Raw genomic sequence first — 18,506 nt, 5'->3', positions numbered from 1 at the left:
TACAAAGTTTTACATATTTCATAAAAGTAACCTAATTTATGAAAGAGAATAGGACATAAATCCAACAGAAGTAATTACATGAAAACTATTTTAGAGCTTGCTTTTCAGAAATATGGACCTACTGAAACAACACAGCAAAATCTGCACTAGATGAGGGGCTATTAGCATCTCTATGAGTTGGTGTCCAGTAATAATGCTTTTTAAGGCCGTTGGAGACTTCTGCAAGATACACGTGTCCATCCACCACATATGGCTCCACATCTGTATTGTTTGGTTTTAGATGGCCCATTTGAATTAAATCTGAATATGCCTAGGATTTTTAGGAAAAATTATCATTAGGAATATAATTTATTCAACTTACAATGCTGAAACAAATATAAACATTTGATTTAGCCATGCTATTTTGTAGTTTAAAATACTCTTAACATGGTTGAATTTTAATATTTTCCAGGTATTTTTTATTCATTTAATTACAATGAAATTGTAATATTGCAAAAAATTTTTTTTAAGTTTTTAATGTATTAGGCATGTTTTGTAATTTTGTAACTCTTCAATTCCTTATACTAAGTGGACCAAAGGTTTCACAGTCAAATTTAAGTCTTACAAGGTGATGGTGCACTGAGTAGAGGGTTGTTTTGGTTGCTCTGAAAAATCTGATGATAGCTGGGGACCCATTCCTCAAAAACATTCTCAAAAACATAAAAAGGACTGAGGATATAGCTCTGTGATAAAGTGCCCCTTGGGTTCATAGTACTTCCCCCACCCCCCCAAAAAAGAAAAGAAAAAAAGTGTTAAGGATGTTGTTCAGTTCAGTGGTAGAGTACCTGCCTAGCATGCCCAGGATGTGGGTTTGATCACCAGCATCATCAAAATTAAGAAAAAAGATTTAAAGCTTTGTTTTGCTTTCCATATTTAGCTTGTCATTATCAGTGGTTCCAAAATCAACTTACATACCTTCTAGTTTATAGAACTACTAAAGGACATTGATGTTTTTCAAAATTTATGAGTGTTTATTAGACAGTAGTATGTATTTTAGTACCCTGTAAGTAGTGGAGTTTTGGTTAGTCCTTTTGCAAATTTTGAGAATTTTATCTTCTTTTTTTCCCCCAGTAATTCCTTATTATTTATTCTCCTCTTAGAAAGACACGTGGAAATATAAATATAAAATGGTATATATCATACTTAGCAATAGCCAAATACACATTTTCTTGGTATTCCCCGTAAGAATAAACTAATGAAATTTTCAGAAGCATGCTATACTCTATCCCTCTTACCTTCTTGAAAAAAAAAAAGGTCAATTCTTTCAATTCTCCACAATTTTTTTTTTGAGGGGGGTGAGTTACTAGGGATTGAACACCCAGGGGCACTTAACCACTTAGCCATCCCAAACCCTTTTTATATTTTATTTTGAGACAGGGTCTCACTAAGTTGCCTAGGGCCTTGCTAAGTTGTTGAGGCTGGCTTTGAATTTGTGATCCTCCTGCCTCAGCCTCCTAAACTGCTGGGATTACAGGGGTGTGCCACTGCACCTGGCTCCATGATTTTTAACAATGGAGTCTCAGATTAAGTAATCTAAGTCTATTGAGAGGCTAAAATATCTAAATCAACAAATTTTAAAATATTTGTATGTGGGCCAGGCCCGGTAGCACACGCCTATAATCACATTGGTTGGGGAGATTGAGGCAGGAGGATCACAAGTTCAAAGCCAGCCTCAGCAAAAGTGAGACATTAAGCAACTCAGTGAAACCCTATCTCTAAATAAGATACAAAAAAAATAGAGCTAGGAATGTGGTTCAGTGGTCGAGTGCCCCTGAGTTCAATCCCTGGTACCAAAATAAATAAATAAATAAATAAAAATACACACACACATGTTCATATATATATATGTATGTGGTTGTACATCCACATACACAATGTATAATATCATGTTGCCAAGAAACTCCAACTAACAAATATTCTAAATAAGGTTTTCATTTCTTATATTTTGCATGAATAGATTCTGTTCTGTTCAAATCTGCATGGCAATTAAAACAAATTTGAGTGCAATATACATGTGTTTGTGTGTATGTGCACGCACACGTGTGTATTCTCTTAAGACAAAACATTAAATACAGGTATATTTAGTATACATCTCCTTATATCTTGTAACCATTTCTGAGGCACATGTAAATAATGTCTGTTTTAGAGAAGTTCCAGAAAAGCCTTCATTGACGAAAAACTTACCACACATGTGGCCTCATCAAATTTGTTTCCCCAAATGTAGATATTAGATAATGTGGGATTTGTTTTCACTGACTGTGAAAGTGCAACAAGTCCTTCTCCCTCTATATTGTTGCTGACTACTGATAATCTGTAGAAAAACAAAAGGTAATAATTCTAGAAACCAGAAGTTCAACAAAGAAAAAAATGTGTAAGCAATAACATTTATTACAGCCATTTTCACATATAAAATCTCAGCATTACTCTTTAATGTTTTAATGTGAACAAAATATTGGCCATATAATTTCTAAAGTTCAAGAAACTTAAGTTTTCTTATCATATGCTTCATTTAATTAGGAAAGCTGCCTAGCTTTTAAAAGTAGTCTGCTTTATATTATTCAGTAAATGTTTGGGTAAATTGTAGATATAAGTCTGTATCTCATTGAATGTTTCTGATTTTTCAATATAATTCAAGGTACATAATATAACCAACAAGAATTTTCTCATGAATTTTTCTTTCTTTTTTCCTGTGGTGCTGGGGTTTGAACCCAGGGCCTTGTGCATGCTAGGCAAGCACTCTACCAACTGAGCTATATCCCCAGCACCTCTCAAGGGCTAAACATCTAATATTTAAAAGGCATTACTTTTGAAAAATAGAAATTAAATATTTACTGTAACTTAGTAGGGAAAGATTTAGAAACTGAATCTTCACATTTTATCATAATTTAAGATTTAAGGAGTTTGAGATTAGTATTGTAAAAAAAAACATGTTTTTCTGTTAATGTGATTAAATATAAAACCATACTAACACTTTAAGACTTCTGTTGTGTAAAGTAAGAGTTTCACTGAGACAGTTTGCTCCTGCATTTTCTATTCTGTTAAAAGAAAGATCTAAAACTTCCAGGGTGGTATTGCTTTTCAGAACATCAGCCAAATACTCCATTCCGTCACGAGTTATTTTATTGCTGTGAAAGGAAAAATATTTGGTAATATTTGAAAATACAAAGTACTGCTTTGTTATTTACAGTAGTAAGATGCTTGAAAACATAATAAATAGTACTTTCTATTTTAGCTCACTCAATTTCCAAAAAAGTTAATGAATTTATAATATTGTTCCATATCTGATTAACATAACTAAATTATTCATTCAAGATATGAGATTATCAGGGACCTAGGAATTAAACCAGAGACCCTGTGTCTCATAGAAGAAAAAGTAGGCCCAGATCTTCATCATATCAGATTAGGCCCCTACTTCCTTAATAAGACTCCTATAGAACAAAACTTAAAATCAAGAATTAATAAATGGGATGGACTCAAACTAAAAAGCTTCTTCTCGGCAAAGAAATAATCAGTGGGGTGAATAGAGAGTCTATAGCGTGGGAACAAATTTTTATCACTTGCACATCAGATAGAGCACTAATCTCTAGGGTATATAAAGAACTCAAAAAGCTAAACACCAAAAATCAAATAACCCAATCAATAAATGGGCTAAGGAACTGAACAGACACTTCAGAAGATAATATATAATCAATCAACAAATATATGAAAAAATGTTCAACATCTCTAGCAATTAGAGAAATGCAAATCAAGACTACTCTTAAGATTTCATCTTACTTCAGTCAGAATGGCAGCTATTAAGAATACAGACAACAATAAATGTTGGCGAGGATGTGGGAAAGAAGGCACACTCATACACTGCGGGTGAAACTGCAAAATGGTGCAGCCAATATGGAAAACAGTATGGAGATTCCTTGGAAAACTCTGAATGGAACCACCTTTTGACCCAGCTATCCCACTCTTCCATGTATACCCAAAGGACTTAAAAGAGCAGCATATTACAGGACACAGCCACATCAATGTTTATTGCAGCACAATTCAAAATAGCTAAACTGGAACTAACCTAGATGCCCTTCAATAGATGAATGGATAAAGAAAATGTGGTATACGTACACAATGGAATATTACTCAGGAATAAAAGAATAAAATCATGGCATTTGCAGGTAAATGGATGAAGTTAGAGAAGATAAGGCTAAGTGAAGTTAACCAATCCCCAAAAAACAAATGCTGAATGTTTTCTCTAATATAAGGAAGCTGATTCATAGTGGGATTGGGAGGGGAGCATGGGAGGAATAGACAAACTCTAGATAGGGCAAAGGGGTGGAAGGGTAAGGGAGGGGGCATGGGGGTAGGAAAGTCGGAAGAATGAGATGGTCATCATTACCTTAAGTACATGTGTGAAGACACGAATGATGTGAATATACTTTGTATACCACCAGAGATATGAAAAATTGTGCTCTATATGTGTAATATGAATTGTAATGCATTCTGCTGTCATACATAATACATTAGAATAAAAAATTTAAAAAAGCAAAAAAAAGATGAGATTATAAGAGACATAATAACAATATTATCTAAATTAATAAATATTAAGGCTTAGGATGAAAAGTTGACAATGGTTGCCTTTCCTAATCACTGGAAATAGTGTGTAACAAAATATCTCATGTACAACTTTTGATTTAGTAACAAGTAAATTATCACTTACCAGCTGATATCAAGGTAACGCAGGCTTCTGTTCAGATACAGTGCATCGCATAACTTCTGCATACCACAGTTTTTTATACCATGCTTACATATGTGTAGTTCAACAAGCCAGTGGTTTTCTTTCAACATGTGGCCTAGATGGACAGTGGACTCTTCCTGAAAATAGATAAAATCTTGTTTTTAAAATACAAATTTGAGGGGCAGGAGTTGTAGCTCAGTGGTAGAGCACTTGCCTGGCATGTGTGAGGCTCTGGGTTTGATCCTCACCACATATAAAAAATAAATAAAATGAAAGATCCATTTAAAAAAAAATACAAATTTGAAGCAATGCGTGTTTATTCCAAACATATGCTACTATTTAAATTAGCTTTTTAGAAATATATATATATATATATATATATATATATATATATATATATATTTGTTTTGGAGTATAGTGGAGATTGAACCCAGGGCCTTATGCACACCAGACAAGTGCTCTACCACCAAACTAATATCCCAGCCCAAAAGTTTGAGACTTTCTTGCTAAGTGGCTCAGGCAGGCCCTGAACTTGTTATCCTCCTGCTTCAGCCACCATAGTTAGGATAATTTGACATGTACAATGATGCCAGACATGAGAAAGGTTATACTGTTTTTTTAAAAAATTTTTATTTATTTATTTTTTAGTCATACATGACAGTAGAAAAAAATATGGAACGCTTCACAAATTTGCGTGTCATCCTTGCGCAGGGGCCATACTAATCTTCTCTGTATCGTCCCAATTTTAGTATATGTGCTGCCGAAGCGAGCACAAGAAAGGTTATACTGTTTAAGACTATTAGTCTACTCAAAGTTGTATTTGGCCTTAAGAAAAAAAATCATCTTTGCCTCAAATCATATATTTATTTGTTTGTTTGTTTGTTTATTTATGCATGCAATACTAGGGGTTGAACCCAGGGGCATTCTATCACTGTGTTACATACATCCCCCTCCCTTTTTTAAATTTTTATTTTGAGATAGGGTCTTACTAAATTGCCAAGGGTCTTGCTAGCCTCAAATTTGTAATCCCCCTGCCTCAGCCTTCTAAATAGCTGGTATTACAGTTTGTGTCACAGTTCCTGGCTTGTACCCTCTTAGAAATAGGTATCAGGCACTTGTAAGATGCAGTGAGTAAGGATGTAGAAGAAGATGGAGAGTTTGATTTACAAAAACAATAATCAGTCATTTCATGAGGGAAAAAATAAAAATAATTGGTTCATCCTACATTAAACACGTAAATTCCCCTACTGCTGGCTGGACCCTCAAGAGTCTCTGAAACTTTCTTATATTCTCTATATGTTCCTGAACTTTGCCCCTGATTTCTACTCTCTTTTTACTTATAGTGTTGGGGATTGAACCCAGTGCTCTAATACTAAGCTATACATGAAGCCCCCCCCCCTTTTTTTTTGTATGTTTCATTTTGAGACAAGGTCTTGCTAAATTGCCCAGGCTGTTCTCAGACTTATGGGTATGCACTACTAGGCCCAGTCCTGATCTCCACTCTTGATGGTTTTAAGACAAAATACAAAGACATTTCCAATCTTGATTTTACTTTTAAAATATACTCATTAACCCTGTGATATATTTGATTACTTTCCTTTTATATGCATGCCAAGAATGTGTTCTATTCTTGTTTTCTGATCACCAGAAGACTTTTTTTTTCATATTTTAAATTTCATAGTCTAGCTACTTCTAAGAAAAATTATATACATAGTCCCAACTAAGGTTTGAATACTAAGCATTTTAAGTTTTTAGAAAAATCGAAGCATATCTTAAAATGAATGAGCCCAGGTATTTTGTGGTAAGAAATCTTAAGAATGCTCTGTAACATAAGTAGTTTTACAGTCACTGGAAATATTGATGATGAACATGGACAACTACATGTTCTTATTATGTATAAATACATTGAGATAAACTAAAAGTTAAAGGAAACAACATAGTAATAGCAAAATGTACATAAGTTTTATAATAATCAAAACTGTCCAGATGTTAGCTTTACCTTTTTCCTGGGCTATATGAATTTCAGCAAATTTCATCTAGCCCAGTCTCAATTTACTTTTCTGTAAAATAGGTGAAATTATGCTTCCCTCACAGAATTAAATAAGTCAACAAATAAGCTCCTGCCATAAAATAAGTATTCTATAGTAAACTGTAAATCATTTATTATTGTTCAGTTTTCCAAAATTCTGTATCTGATTTGTTGAAATTACTGAAAAGATATAACTAAAGAAATGCTGTGTAGTCTGGAATCTTAAAAAATGAAAACTGACCACTTACAGGTCCACTATTGCTCTGCTTCCTGCTGACAAGAGGACATAATACATTTTTGTACCTTGACTGCATTTTTAAACTAAGAAGCTTGAAAAAGGAACCATCTTTATTAAAGGAGAGAACTACTATCAGAAATAGTAAAGGATATTGTCCCCATTTGCTGAGTTTGTGACTTAATTTAGTTGCACCTGGCATCACTATTTATCTAAGCTTCCCAGATAATATCAATGAGCATCAAAGGTTAGGTCAACATTTACAACTTTTTATCTTATCATCCTGATTTTTCTATGGTAATGAACATTAAACCTTAAATGCAGTAGGTTTACAGGCTTTTATTTGGGAACAACACAGTATAGGAAAGAAGGTTTTTACTCTACAAATACTAAAGAGTGGACTAATGCCCTCTAGGATACATACAGTGATGTCTACCTTAGAAAAGAGAAGAGGCCTGAAGTATCAGGCTAGGCAAGAACATGGCCCCATATAGGAGCCCTGGGCTTTTAATATTTGTTCTCAGACAGATTTGTGATTAATGACACCACTCAACAAATTTAGAAGAGGGATTGCATCTAATGTGATTTCATATATTTAAACATACTTATTTCCTAAAAGATATAGTCCAAAAAATTTTTAATTTAACTGTCAAACTTGTCAGGTCCTCAATCTGAGATCCTTCCCTGCTGCCTCACCTCTCCCTGCTTTGATTTCAGTGACTTCCTTATCCTCCTGTGGCACCCCAAGCACATCATTCTCTAGACTGGTTGATTTCCCTCTACACAGACTGAAAACTCCTGAAGACAGGGTCATATGATTTGATCTTTTATCTCTGTCACCCTGCATTTTGTCTGGTTTAGGGTTGCATTCAAATATTTATGATTCGTAAATGAAGCAATTCATTGTGTGCCTACTTTGAGCCAGGTATTTTGCTGGTATTTAAAGCATTTTTAAAAGTATGTTTCTATTATTTGAGGATTCTGGGTGTCTTGTTGAACAGATTAAATTTCTGTTTATGAAACAATATGATATAAAACTCAAAAAATGTTAGTAAAGCAAAGTACAGAGGTAATTCAAAGGGAGAGATCTACATAGGCAAAGAATGCAAGATACACTTCTGAATGTGAAAAATAGTACTTAAAATATGGTTCTGAATTACTCATACTAAGGTGTAACTATCAGGTAGTTAATTTTAAGTTATTAAAAGAGCTTTGAACTTTGTTAAATTTCATTTGTATGTTCAAAACTCACTTAAATATTGAACTTAAAACATTAAACATTTGCACATTGAACTTTAATAAAGTTTATTTTTTGGACTATATAAAGTGCTTTTGGTGGTGCATGCATATAATCCCAGCAACTTGGGAGGCTAAGGCAAAAGAATCACAAGTTTGAGGCCAACCTTAGCATTTAGTGAGACCCTCAGCATCTTCCTGATATCCTGTCTCAAAATAAAAAAGAAAAAGGACTGGGGTCATAGCTCAGGGATTAACCGTCCCTGGGTTCAATTCTCAGTACTTAAAAGAAGAAGAAAAAAAAAAGTGCTTTGGATATTTACTTTTCCTTTTAGCAGATATATCTCTTTTTATTTAGACCAATAAAAAAGGGGTTCTTATTCCTTTTTTAACTTTTTTAAAATTTAAAATATTTTTAAATTTGTTCTAATAGGTCATATTCTCTCTCTCTCTCAACACTATTTAAGTAAGTTTAAGCCACTCTAAAGTGGCTTAAAGGATATTTGTTAAGGAAAAAGAAGCCTGAAAGAAGCAACCATGTTTTTTCTATCTCCAACATGCACCTTAACTACACATAGGTTCAAGTTCAAACTTGCCAAACTGCTGTTCAGACACATTTTGCTGTTATTTGTTACCATGTTTCAAAAATACAATGCTTCATCACATTTCAACAAATAAAGACAGTTGACACTGGGCTCTTACATCCTGGCCTTTAATAAAACTTTTACCATATATTATTTTTGTCTTGAATGTTTTAACCCTATAGGTCTACTCATTCAGAGTTTGAGTTTCAAGAAAAAAAGACATTTGATGCTTAAATAAGCAATATCTAAAAGCATATTCAATTTTAAAAGTCTTATCAAGAATATAATAATTTTCCTTTTAAAAATTTCTATTTGTAAGTAGTAGTTTACAAAGATATAAGGATAATTCCAAAAATACAATGTATTCATACACTATAAACTTCACTAAGAACTTAGTTTTATTCACATGCTGTTATACTAGCTACCATCACTTTGAAAACATACCTGTTCCCCGTACAGTATAGGTCGGTTTAGGTTTATTCCTTTAATTGCTTGGTTTTGAGTTAGTACTGTTGCAAATGCTATCACATTTTGCATTCCCTAAAAAATAAACAGGAAAATTCATTAAGGAAACTGATACTATATAAATTAATATCTCTACATAAATATTTCAAGATCATTTATCTGAATTCTAATAAATCAAACTTTGTTTTTAAAAAGATTGCTCTTTGAATTGTAGGTTGATTGAATTCAGAAATCAATTGTTATTATAGTCTTCTTTCCCTGGCCTAAAACCTGTTTGCAACATGCACAAGGAGTTTCTTAACATTTCAGTATTCATTTCTTGGGTGTCTGACTCTAGTCTTGCTTCTTGGCCCTCAAGGTTCTGTGTGGGGTTCTCAAGATGTGGACCCCAGCTAGGGCTCATACTTCTTATGCAATATACGACTTTGCACAGGCATTCTTTTATGTTCATATAGCACATGAAGTCAAGCAAAAACCACATTTTTCATTATCAGGCTCAGAGTAGCTTTTACCATCCTAGTATTTTTCTTTTTTTTTTTTTAGCATTATTTTAAATTTTTATGGCATAATGTAAATATTACAAAGTATTTTCAAAGTAAAGGAATTTGTATTATACTAGAGAACTAGTATTTGTTTAATTAAAATGAACATGATTGTTTTCTTCAAAAATCCCTTACAGGTTAAGATGAGTATGGACAAAAGTTTAGGAATATTTTTATTATACTGTATATTTTTCTATGATATTTACTATAATCTGATTTTATTAACAGTCTGTACTATTATATCAAGGAAAAAATCCCACTTTTTCTCTTATTTTAGACATTAGGGACAAGATTAACAATTCATAAGACTGCCATTTGACTGGTTTCTTGGATGGTTCTCTATGCTGATTTCCCGGGAGAATAACACATTATCTTGGTGATTTTTTTCATAAACAATTTACTCACCAGGTCACAGTCACCCAGATCTAATTTCTCTAAGGATGAATTAATTTGCAGCATTGAAGCAAAAAACATTCCACCTTTATTTTCAATCTTATTTCCAGTCATTCGCAGATATTTCAAAGTTGTATTCTTCTAAAAAAGAAAAGAATCAAAACTTATTTAACTCTTTTTGGGGGGTACCGGGCATTGAACCCAGGGGCACTCAATCACTGAGCCATATTCCCAGCCCTATTTTATTTTTTATTTAGAGACAGGGTCTCACTGAGTTGCTTAGTGCCTTGCTTTTTCTGAGGCTGGCTTTGAACTCACGATCCTCCTGCCTCAGTCTCCCGAGACACTGGGATTACATGTGTGCACTGCTGCGCCCAGCTGTTATTTAACTTTTTAATCCATGGAATTCTCTAAATGAGTTAGGAGAGGGAATATTACCATTTATAAACACATGTAATCTTCAAGGAGATAGACTAGGATATTCCTTAAAGGTAATACTCAATTTCCAACAATAGATAAAACTCTACTAGTTTAGTAAAACGAATGACCAAGAAACAGAAGTCCAGTCAATAACCAGTAAATAAAACACATTTTAATAAACTTTCCTTTCATTGAAAATATAAATTTATTTTCTAAGAAATTATACCACTTTTTTATAGAGGTGAAATCCACATAATGTAAAATTAACCATTTTAAAGTATACAGCTCAGTGGCATTTACTACATTCCCAATGTTGTGTAGCTATCATTTGTAGCTAGTTCCAAAACATTTTCATTACTCCTAAAAGTAGTCCTGTACCCATTCAGCAGTCATTTTCCATTATGCCATCACTTTTTTGTTGTTGCAATGTTAAATTCCTAACTCCCATTTTAAAGCAATATAATTTCTCAGACACTTGCAAGATTTAATTCCATTTCTTATTCCACTCTTGATTAAATAACAAAATTATAGATATTTCATTATTCTAATGAATACATGTTAGGATATATAATAATGTAAATAATTATCTGTTTAAAATGAATTCAAACTCCTTTAAGATCAGGAAGAAGAGAAGTGTGTCTGTTCTGGTCACTTCTATGTAACACTGTATGGAAAGTTAGAGCTAGGGAAATTTGGCAAGAAAAAGAAAAAAAATCCAAATTAGAAAAAATGCTTGGATATGACATGATCTTGTACTGAATATGAAACCCCCTAAGGAATCCACTAAAGAAATGCTGTTAGAACTAATAAACAAATTCAGCATAGGATACAATATCAAAATACAAAAATCAATTGTATTTCTATACTCTAGCAATGAACAACCTAAAAATGAAGTTATAAAAACAATTTCACTTTCAGTACCATCAGAAAAAAATAAAATATTAATAAATTTAACAAAAGAATAGCAGACCTGCACATTGCAACCTACAAAACACAGTTGAAAGAAATTACATGGAACACATTCCATGTTCTTCGTTTGGAAGACTTAATATTGTTAAAATGGCAATACTCTACAAATTTATCTATAGATTTAACAAAATTCCTATCAAACTCCTTGGCTGCTTTTTCTTATAGAAATTGATAAACTCCTAAAATGTGTATGGAAATAAAGGGACCCAGAAGATCCAATATAATCTTGAAAAATTAGTAAAGTTTGAAGACTCACACTTATTAATTTCAAAACTTACTACAAAACTATAAAAATCAAGATAGTATAGTACTGGCATAAGGACAGAAAATGGATTAATGGAATTCAGAGTACTGCAGAAATAAACCCTCACATTTACATCAGCTTTTTTTTTTGGACAAAGGGGTCAAGGTAATTCAATGGAATGGAGGTAAAGAACAGTTTTCTTAACAAATGTGGTAGGGACAAGTGGATAGCCATTATATAAAAGAATGAAGTTAAGAATGAAGTTTGATGCCTACTTCATACCATATATAAAAGTTAATTCAAAATGGATGAAAGAACTAAATGAAAAGAGCTAAAACTACAAAACTCTTAGAAAATATACATGTAAATCTTTGTGACCTTGGGTTGGGCAAAGCGCTCTAGATATTTAACATCAAAAGAAAAGCAACAAAATTAAAAATTGGGTTGATCAAATCTAAAAGGTTTTATACTTCAAAGAACATCAAAGAAGTGAAAACACAACGTACAGAATGAGAGAAAATGACTTGCAGATCACATATTTGATAAGAAACTTATATATAGAATATATAAAGAATTCTTACAACCCAAAAGGACAACCCACCAGTTGCAGGGCATACCCCTGTAGTCCCAGCCACTCAGGAGGCGGAGGCAGGAGGATCTCTTTAGCCCAAAAGTTCAAGACCAATCTGAGGGGCTGGAGATAGAGCTCAGGGGTAGAGCAGTTGCCTAGCATTTACATATGTAAACTCTGGGTTCAATCCTCAGTGCTTCAAAGAAGGAGAAAAAATAAAATGACCAACCTGAAATAATATAAGACCTTGTCTCAAAATAAAACCCAATCTCCAAAGGGCAAAAGATTTGAACAGAGATTTCTCCAAAGGATATATACAGATGAACCATAAGCACATGAAAAGATTCTCTACATCATTATTCATTAGAGAAAAGTAAATCAAAAAACTACAAACTGTTTCACACTCCCTAAGAAGGTTAAAATTAGGCAATAACAAGTGCTGGTGAGCATGTGGAGAAATTGGAACACTCAAACATTGCTGGTAGAATTGTTGGTAGCTGCAGCCACTGTGGAAAACAATTGTCAGTTCTTCAAAATGTTAAATAGACATCACATGACCCAGCAATTCCACTCCTAGGTATGTATCCTACAAACTGAAAACAAGTCCATAAAAAACATGTGACTATCCATAGTAGCATTATTCATAATAGCCAAAAAGTAGAAACCCAAATGTCCATCAACAGATAGATGAACACAATATGATATATCCATACAGTGGAATATTACTTGCTAATAAAAACAGATGGAACGTGTTACAATATGGATGAAACTTTACACATTAAGGCAGCAAACAAAAGGCCTTGTATCATAGGATTCATCTATATGAAATGTTCAGAAATAGGTAAGTGTACATATAGTAAGTAGATTAGTAACCTCCAAAGACTGGAGAGTACTGGGAGGGAATAATGGAGGGGGGATTGCTATAGGTTTGGAGTTTCTATAGGATGGGGGTGATGAAAATGTTCTAAAAATATTGATAGTGGTGATGGCTGCACAGCTCTCTAAATATACTTTTTATTAAAATCTCTCACTGAATTAAAGACTTTAAAAGGATAAATTTATTATGTATTATAATCTTGATAAAACTATTTTTAAATGAATTCAAAAGTGCTCATGTAATGTCCATACTTTAATAGACTAAAAGTGAAATAAAGAAATAGTATAATTTTACATTAACATTTAATTATGTTGTTACCAAGCAATCAAAACTTAAAATTCCCAAGTAATATGTTAGTTTGAAGTACATAAATGCTTACATGAAGTGCTTTAGCAATCAATTCTCCACCTTCAGGTCCAATATCATTAAACATAAGATTTAAGTAAATGAGATACCTCTGTGTCTATGAGAGATAAAAAAGAAGCTATTATGCATGTATTATGGAAATCAATCATATACACATTTATTTAATTAAAAACACTGATCAAAGAAAATTTTTATGATCCAGAAAAACTGAATTCCAGCAAAAGCAACTACCATTAAGGAAAAATAATGAATTTTCAATATAAGTGAAAGAAAATTACTGTATTCACTTTTACCAACAACTCAAAAAGTGTGGACATGCTATGGTAATTCATAATGGTGGGGGAAGAATAGAGGTATTTTGGACTAGAGAGAGGAGTGAAGGAGGGGGCATTCTGCCGCGCAACCAGCGCGTGAGCTTCATAAAAGAGGTTCGAAGCATAGAAATTAACTAGTGAGTTTTAAAATTAAAGAGACATACTCTCGTTACCTTTAATGCCCAGCTCCGGAGATGGCTTCTCCTAGCTCCCGCCTCCAGCCACCTAATGCGGTGAGCAAGAGAGGGAGAGCACGCCAGGGAGTGAGCTTTTATTGGGGAACAAAAAATTCAAGGGAAAATCCCATCCAATGAAGGTCGAGGAGAGCAGCATTCCAAGGTCAGGGTCAGTGACTGGTCTTCAGGTCAGTGGTCAGGCACACCTCCACACGGACAAGCCCTCGCCCCTGGGACAGGGTGGGGAAGGCTCTGACACAGTTGTCAAAGCTCCTCTCACCCAGCCAGGGAGGTGACTCAAATCACGGGCGAGAATGGCTTCCCACAGGGCATGGGTGTAGAAATGATTGTAGAATAAATTGGACATTATTACCCTATGTGCATATATGATTATATGACCTGGGTAACTCTACATCATGTATAACCAAACAAATGCGAAGTTATACTCCAATTATGTATGATGTGTCAAAAGGCATTCTACTTTCATGAATAACTAATTAGAACAAATTTTAAAATATTTAAAATTATTAAAAAGTGTGGACATACTTTATGTATTTAACAATGGTATACAAGTTTGCAAAAGATAACTCAGGAAATCTGGGTATCAGCTCTACTGAGACCAAATATGAATTTCCATGTATTTCAAGTATTATAAATATAGCACAGAGTCAGGACCTTGACATTTTGCATAAGTAGTGTTTGTGTACGTGCCATTAGACTAAGTAGTTTCACTGTAAACAGAACTAAGAATATTCTGTAGTCAAATAATACCTGAAGCAGGTTTGCAGCATAGTATGCACCAGCATCACTTAGAACGTTATATCTCACATCCAAACCTGAAAAACACAGATGAAACTTTACATTCCTTATAAAATAGAACACTGAAGAGCAGGAGGTACTTATTCTTAATCAAACATACCATTAATATATGGGCAAGTCTCTAAAATTTGGGAAAGAATCCCAAAATCTTCATCTGTTACTCTTTCTACTGGGATTAATCTATTGTTACCCACGATGTTTAAGGTGATTCTTTTTTCCAATCTGTTAAAATACAAAAAAAAAAAAAAAAAAAGGAAAGAAAGAAAAAAATGGAGAAAAGATTCTGAAATACAAAGATGACAGATACTGGAACCATGTAGTAGAATGACTTACAAGTATATAGTAGATTTTTACCAGGTAACTAAAAACTACTGGACATTCTATAGACTTTGCAAAGCACTTTAGTGTATTCTGTATGAATTAATTTCTCTCTTACACACACATACGCAAAGTATTCCCTCTTTATATTAACAACATAGACAATATTGATGATTTGCCTAAATTTGTCAGCTCACAAGAGCTAAAAGGAATCTGGAGCCCTGACTTGAGGGCTCTTGGTCTAGTGCTCTTCCCAGTATCCTATACCATCTCTAAGATCTACCAACAGTGTCACTCATCTACTTATTCATCTGAATCAAAACATTCATCCATTTTTACCCAGCTTTTTCATGGCTATAAAATCAGTGAGTAGCCCAGGACTTTCACACATCTAAGAATTAGTAAAACTACTAATGTAGTCAAATACTTATTTTTCTTACCCCTTTTTAATATCTTCATCCACTTCTTGGAGTACATGCAATATATAAGGATTTATTTTCTTGGAGTTTTCCAAACACAGATTACAATAATATTCCTGGAGCCCAGCAATAGATTCTGGAACTTTTAGAAAAATAAATGCATCTATCAACACAAATTATTCTAAAAGTTTTTTTCTCAATATACGTCCTTCAAAAGTGTGTGTGTGTGTGTGTGTGTGTGTGTGTGTGTGAGAGAGAGAGAGAGAGAGAGGGAGGGAGGGAGAGGGAGAGGGAGAGGGAGAGAATGTGTAAAAGAAAAGGAGAGAGAACTAAGGATAAAAGAGAAGAGAAATAAAAGCAATGGGAGACCGAATAAAAATGCTGATTTTCCTTATAAAGAATAATTTCTATGAGGGCCATTGATGCACCCACCAAGGCTGGGCAGACACTGGCTGATGACAGTGGAAATGACATAAAGGGAGAACTAACCTCTTTCCTTTGGTAGCTAAGGAAAATGCTGTCCAGAGAAATATTTTATGTAAAGTCATGTAATAATAATGGAATGTGCAAAATCAAACCGATTTCAGACTCTTCCCATTTATGAACTGTAAATATAAATGAAGCAAGTACAACAGATTTCACAAGTGTGTATGTATGTGTGTGTGTGTGTGTGTGTGTGTGTGTTGGCTGCACCATGGACCAGGATACCAGAAATGTATCAGATTTAGGAGTGGTTTTTGTGGAGGCATAAAGGAATCTTTGATTAGAGCCTAAACATTAGTTTAAGAAAGTTGCAAGAATATTTTTATTTAATTAGCTAGCCATATTTTAAAGCTTTGCTATATTTCCCTGTTACTCTTTTGATTTAAAATTCACCTGTGTTTTATATATGGAGATTTTATGGTGCCAATAATTGGCTTTCTATACTATATTCTTATTAGCATAAAAATATTAAATCAGTCTTCAAATTGTAAAGCAAATTGAAAGGCAAAACTAGGAAACAATAGCTGCACGGGAAAATGTCAAGAATCTAACCCAAATTTCGTTTTTTATCTACACCTCTGGCAGACATTTAAAAATTTCTAGAGAACGGGCCTACTTATTTTGGAGGCAGCTCCCTCCAGATGATCTTTTATGGCGGAACAGCCACATACTGGAAAATCCAAGAGTTGGAATCAGATTTTGTCGCCCTATCCATACTCTGTGGTACGTAACTTTAAGCAAATTAAATTCTCAGGGCTTAAATTTCCTTTTATGCTAAAGGCAGAGCATAATAATGCTTTGTTCCGGTGCAATGAGGATTAAGGTTCTTTATCCACCTCGTTTCACATCTATCAACACACACTTTAAAACAAGCCTAGTGACTGGAGAGGCCGAGGCAGGAAGATCTTGAGTTTGAGGCCAGACCTCTGCAACTTATTGAAACCCTGTCTCAGAATAAAAAATAAAAGGGGCTGGAGATGTAGGTAAAGCATCCCCGGGTTCAGTCTCTAGTTTCAAATAAATAAATAAATCAGAATCCAAATTTGAAATAGGGGACAGGTGTCATTCAGGCTAAGCTTTTTTCGTTAAACTAAGGCAGTCCAAAAGTGCAAAGTCAGAATGGTCTCCAGATTTCTCTTGCTCCACTGGTGTCTAACCAATGCGGCGACGAGCTCCCAAACACACCTTCCTTCAGACCCCAGAAAGCAGCTACGCGACTGGAGCGCACAGGGCACACCGCGGGCGGTCTGGGCTTCTCTCCTGCCCGCGTTTGGAGACTCCGCAAAGTCTGGTCCAGAGTTGGGTTGCCCAAGGGCATCCTCCAGCCGCGCCGCTTTGGGCAGGCAGCTTGCTCGAGGAATCAGCCGGTGCGACACCGCTGCCCCTCGCGCGTTGCGTCCGGGCCAGGTGGGAGCACAACGGCACCCTCCTTCTTACCGTTCTCGCTTGCGGAGGCCGAGTCTGGGTTGGGGTTAGGGGTGAGAGTAGGAGTTGGGGTATCATCGGTCTCCACCGCCTGGGCGACGTTCTCCTGCAGGCTACTCGACATCCTGTGCTCTTCTAAACGCTGCGGCGGCGATATTGCCTTGGCAACTGCTCGCCGAGCCGCGCCGCGCCATTGCCCGCCCAGGGGCGGTGCCTCAGGGAAAGAATAGGGCGGAGCCACGGCGCAGGCCCCAAGCGCCGGATCCAGCGTGTTGCGCGCTCCTTGCTCCGCGCGCGTGGGCCTTGAGGCCCTGCTGGGCACGCGGAGAAGCAGATTCTGAGGCTCCTCGGCTACCCCGCCGGGGCTGAAAGGCACACTGAAGGAGGGCTCCCCGGCTCCTTTGCAGGGAGGAGTTCCCGGGATTTGGGTGGATATAGGGCTAGGGGCTGGGGCTAGAGAGATGATTATGACACAGCCGTCACCCGCAAAGGGTGCACAGGTCTGCGGATGCCAAGCTCTGGAAACTGATGGTAGCACCAGCACGCGTTAAGGACGTGGCGGTATGGGAACATAAAGGGTTTTGTGGAGGGGCGGGACCATCCAGGAGGACTTTCTGGAGGAGGTGACAACCAAACTAGTCAAGAGGTAACCTGTCAGAGGGCACAACTGCTTAGTGTGTGTTGCAGAGGCGCAGGTACTTTGGGTGTACCCGGATCAGTTCAAGGAGTTGAGAAGCAGGCGCATCTTCCAAGGAGCACAACTGTGATGGAGCTGGAGCATCAACTGTTAAGGGACAGGGACCCCCAGAGCCCTCAGATCGCAAGACGCTGATGATGGAGGATGGATTTGACTGGACCTAGA

General features: G+C 35.5%; 1 protein-coding gene and 1 non-coding gene across 2 annotated transcripts; both read right to left on the bottom strand.

Moving 5' to 3' along the window:
* On the bottom strand, nt 1-17,779 carry Lrrc34 (leucine rich repeat containing 34). Its single transcript, XM_027942147.3, has 11 exons — nt 17,657-17,779; nt 15,758-15,878; nt 15,100-15,221; nt 14,952-15,016; nt 13,704-13,787; nt 10,256-10,384; nt 9,288-9,383; nt 4,742-4,896; nt 3,009-3,164; nt 2,224-2,350; nt 1-310 (listed from the first exon to the last, which is right to left on the bottom strand). Exons 1-11 carry the CDS (start codon nt 17,766-17,768, stop codon nt 119-121), a joined length of 1,359 nt encoding a protein of 452 aa, XP_027797948.2. The 5' UTR covers nt 17,769-17,779; the 3' UTR covers nt 1-118.
* LOC114098118 (U6 spliceosomal RNA) lies at nt 5,426-5,532 on the bottom strand. The gene has a single exon (XR_003583682.2). It is a non-coding gene; the product is annotated as a U6 spliceosomal RNA (small nuclear RNA).
* Nucleotides 17,780-18,506: the final 727 nt, after the last annotated feature.

This window comes from Marmota flaviventris, chromosome 8 (genome assembly GCF_047511675.1).
Source record: "Marmota flaviventris isolate mMarFla1 chromosome 8, mMarFla1.hap1, whole genome shotgun sequence".
NCBI classification, from domain to species: Eukaryota; Metazoa; Chordata; class Mammalia; order Rodentia; family Sciuridae; genus Marmota; species Marmota flaviventris.
The sequence above is the reverse complement of the archived record's forward strand: the minus strand, read 5'-3'. Positions and strand labels throughout refer to the sequence as shown.

Coding starts and splice junctions, on each gene's coding strand:
- Lrrc34 (XM_027942147.3), bottom strand. CDS start 17,768: ATGTCGAGTAGCCTGCAGGAGAACGTCGCCCAGGCGGTGGAGACCGAT. Junction 13,788..14,951: donor ATGCTGCAAACCTGCTTCAG/GTATTATTTGAC, acceptor TATCTCTCATAG/ACACAGAGGTATCTCATTTA. Junction 10,385..13,703: donor TGATTGCTAAAGCACTTCAT/GTAAGCATTTAT, acceptor TTTCTTTTTTAG/AAGAATACAACTTTGAAATA.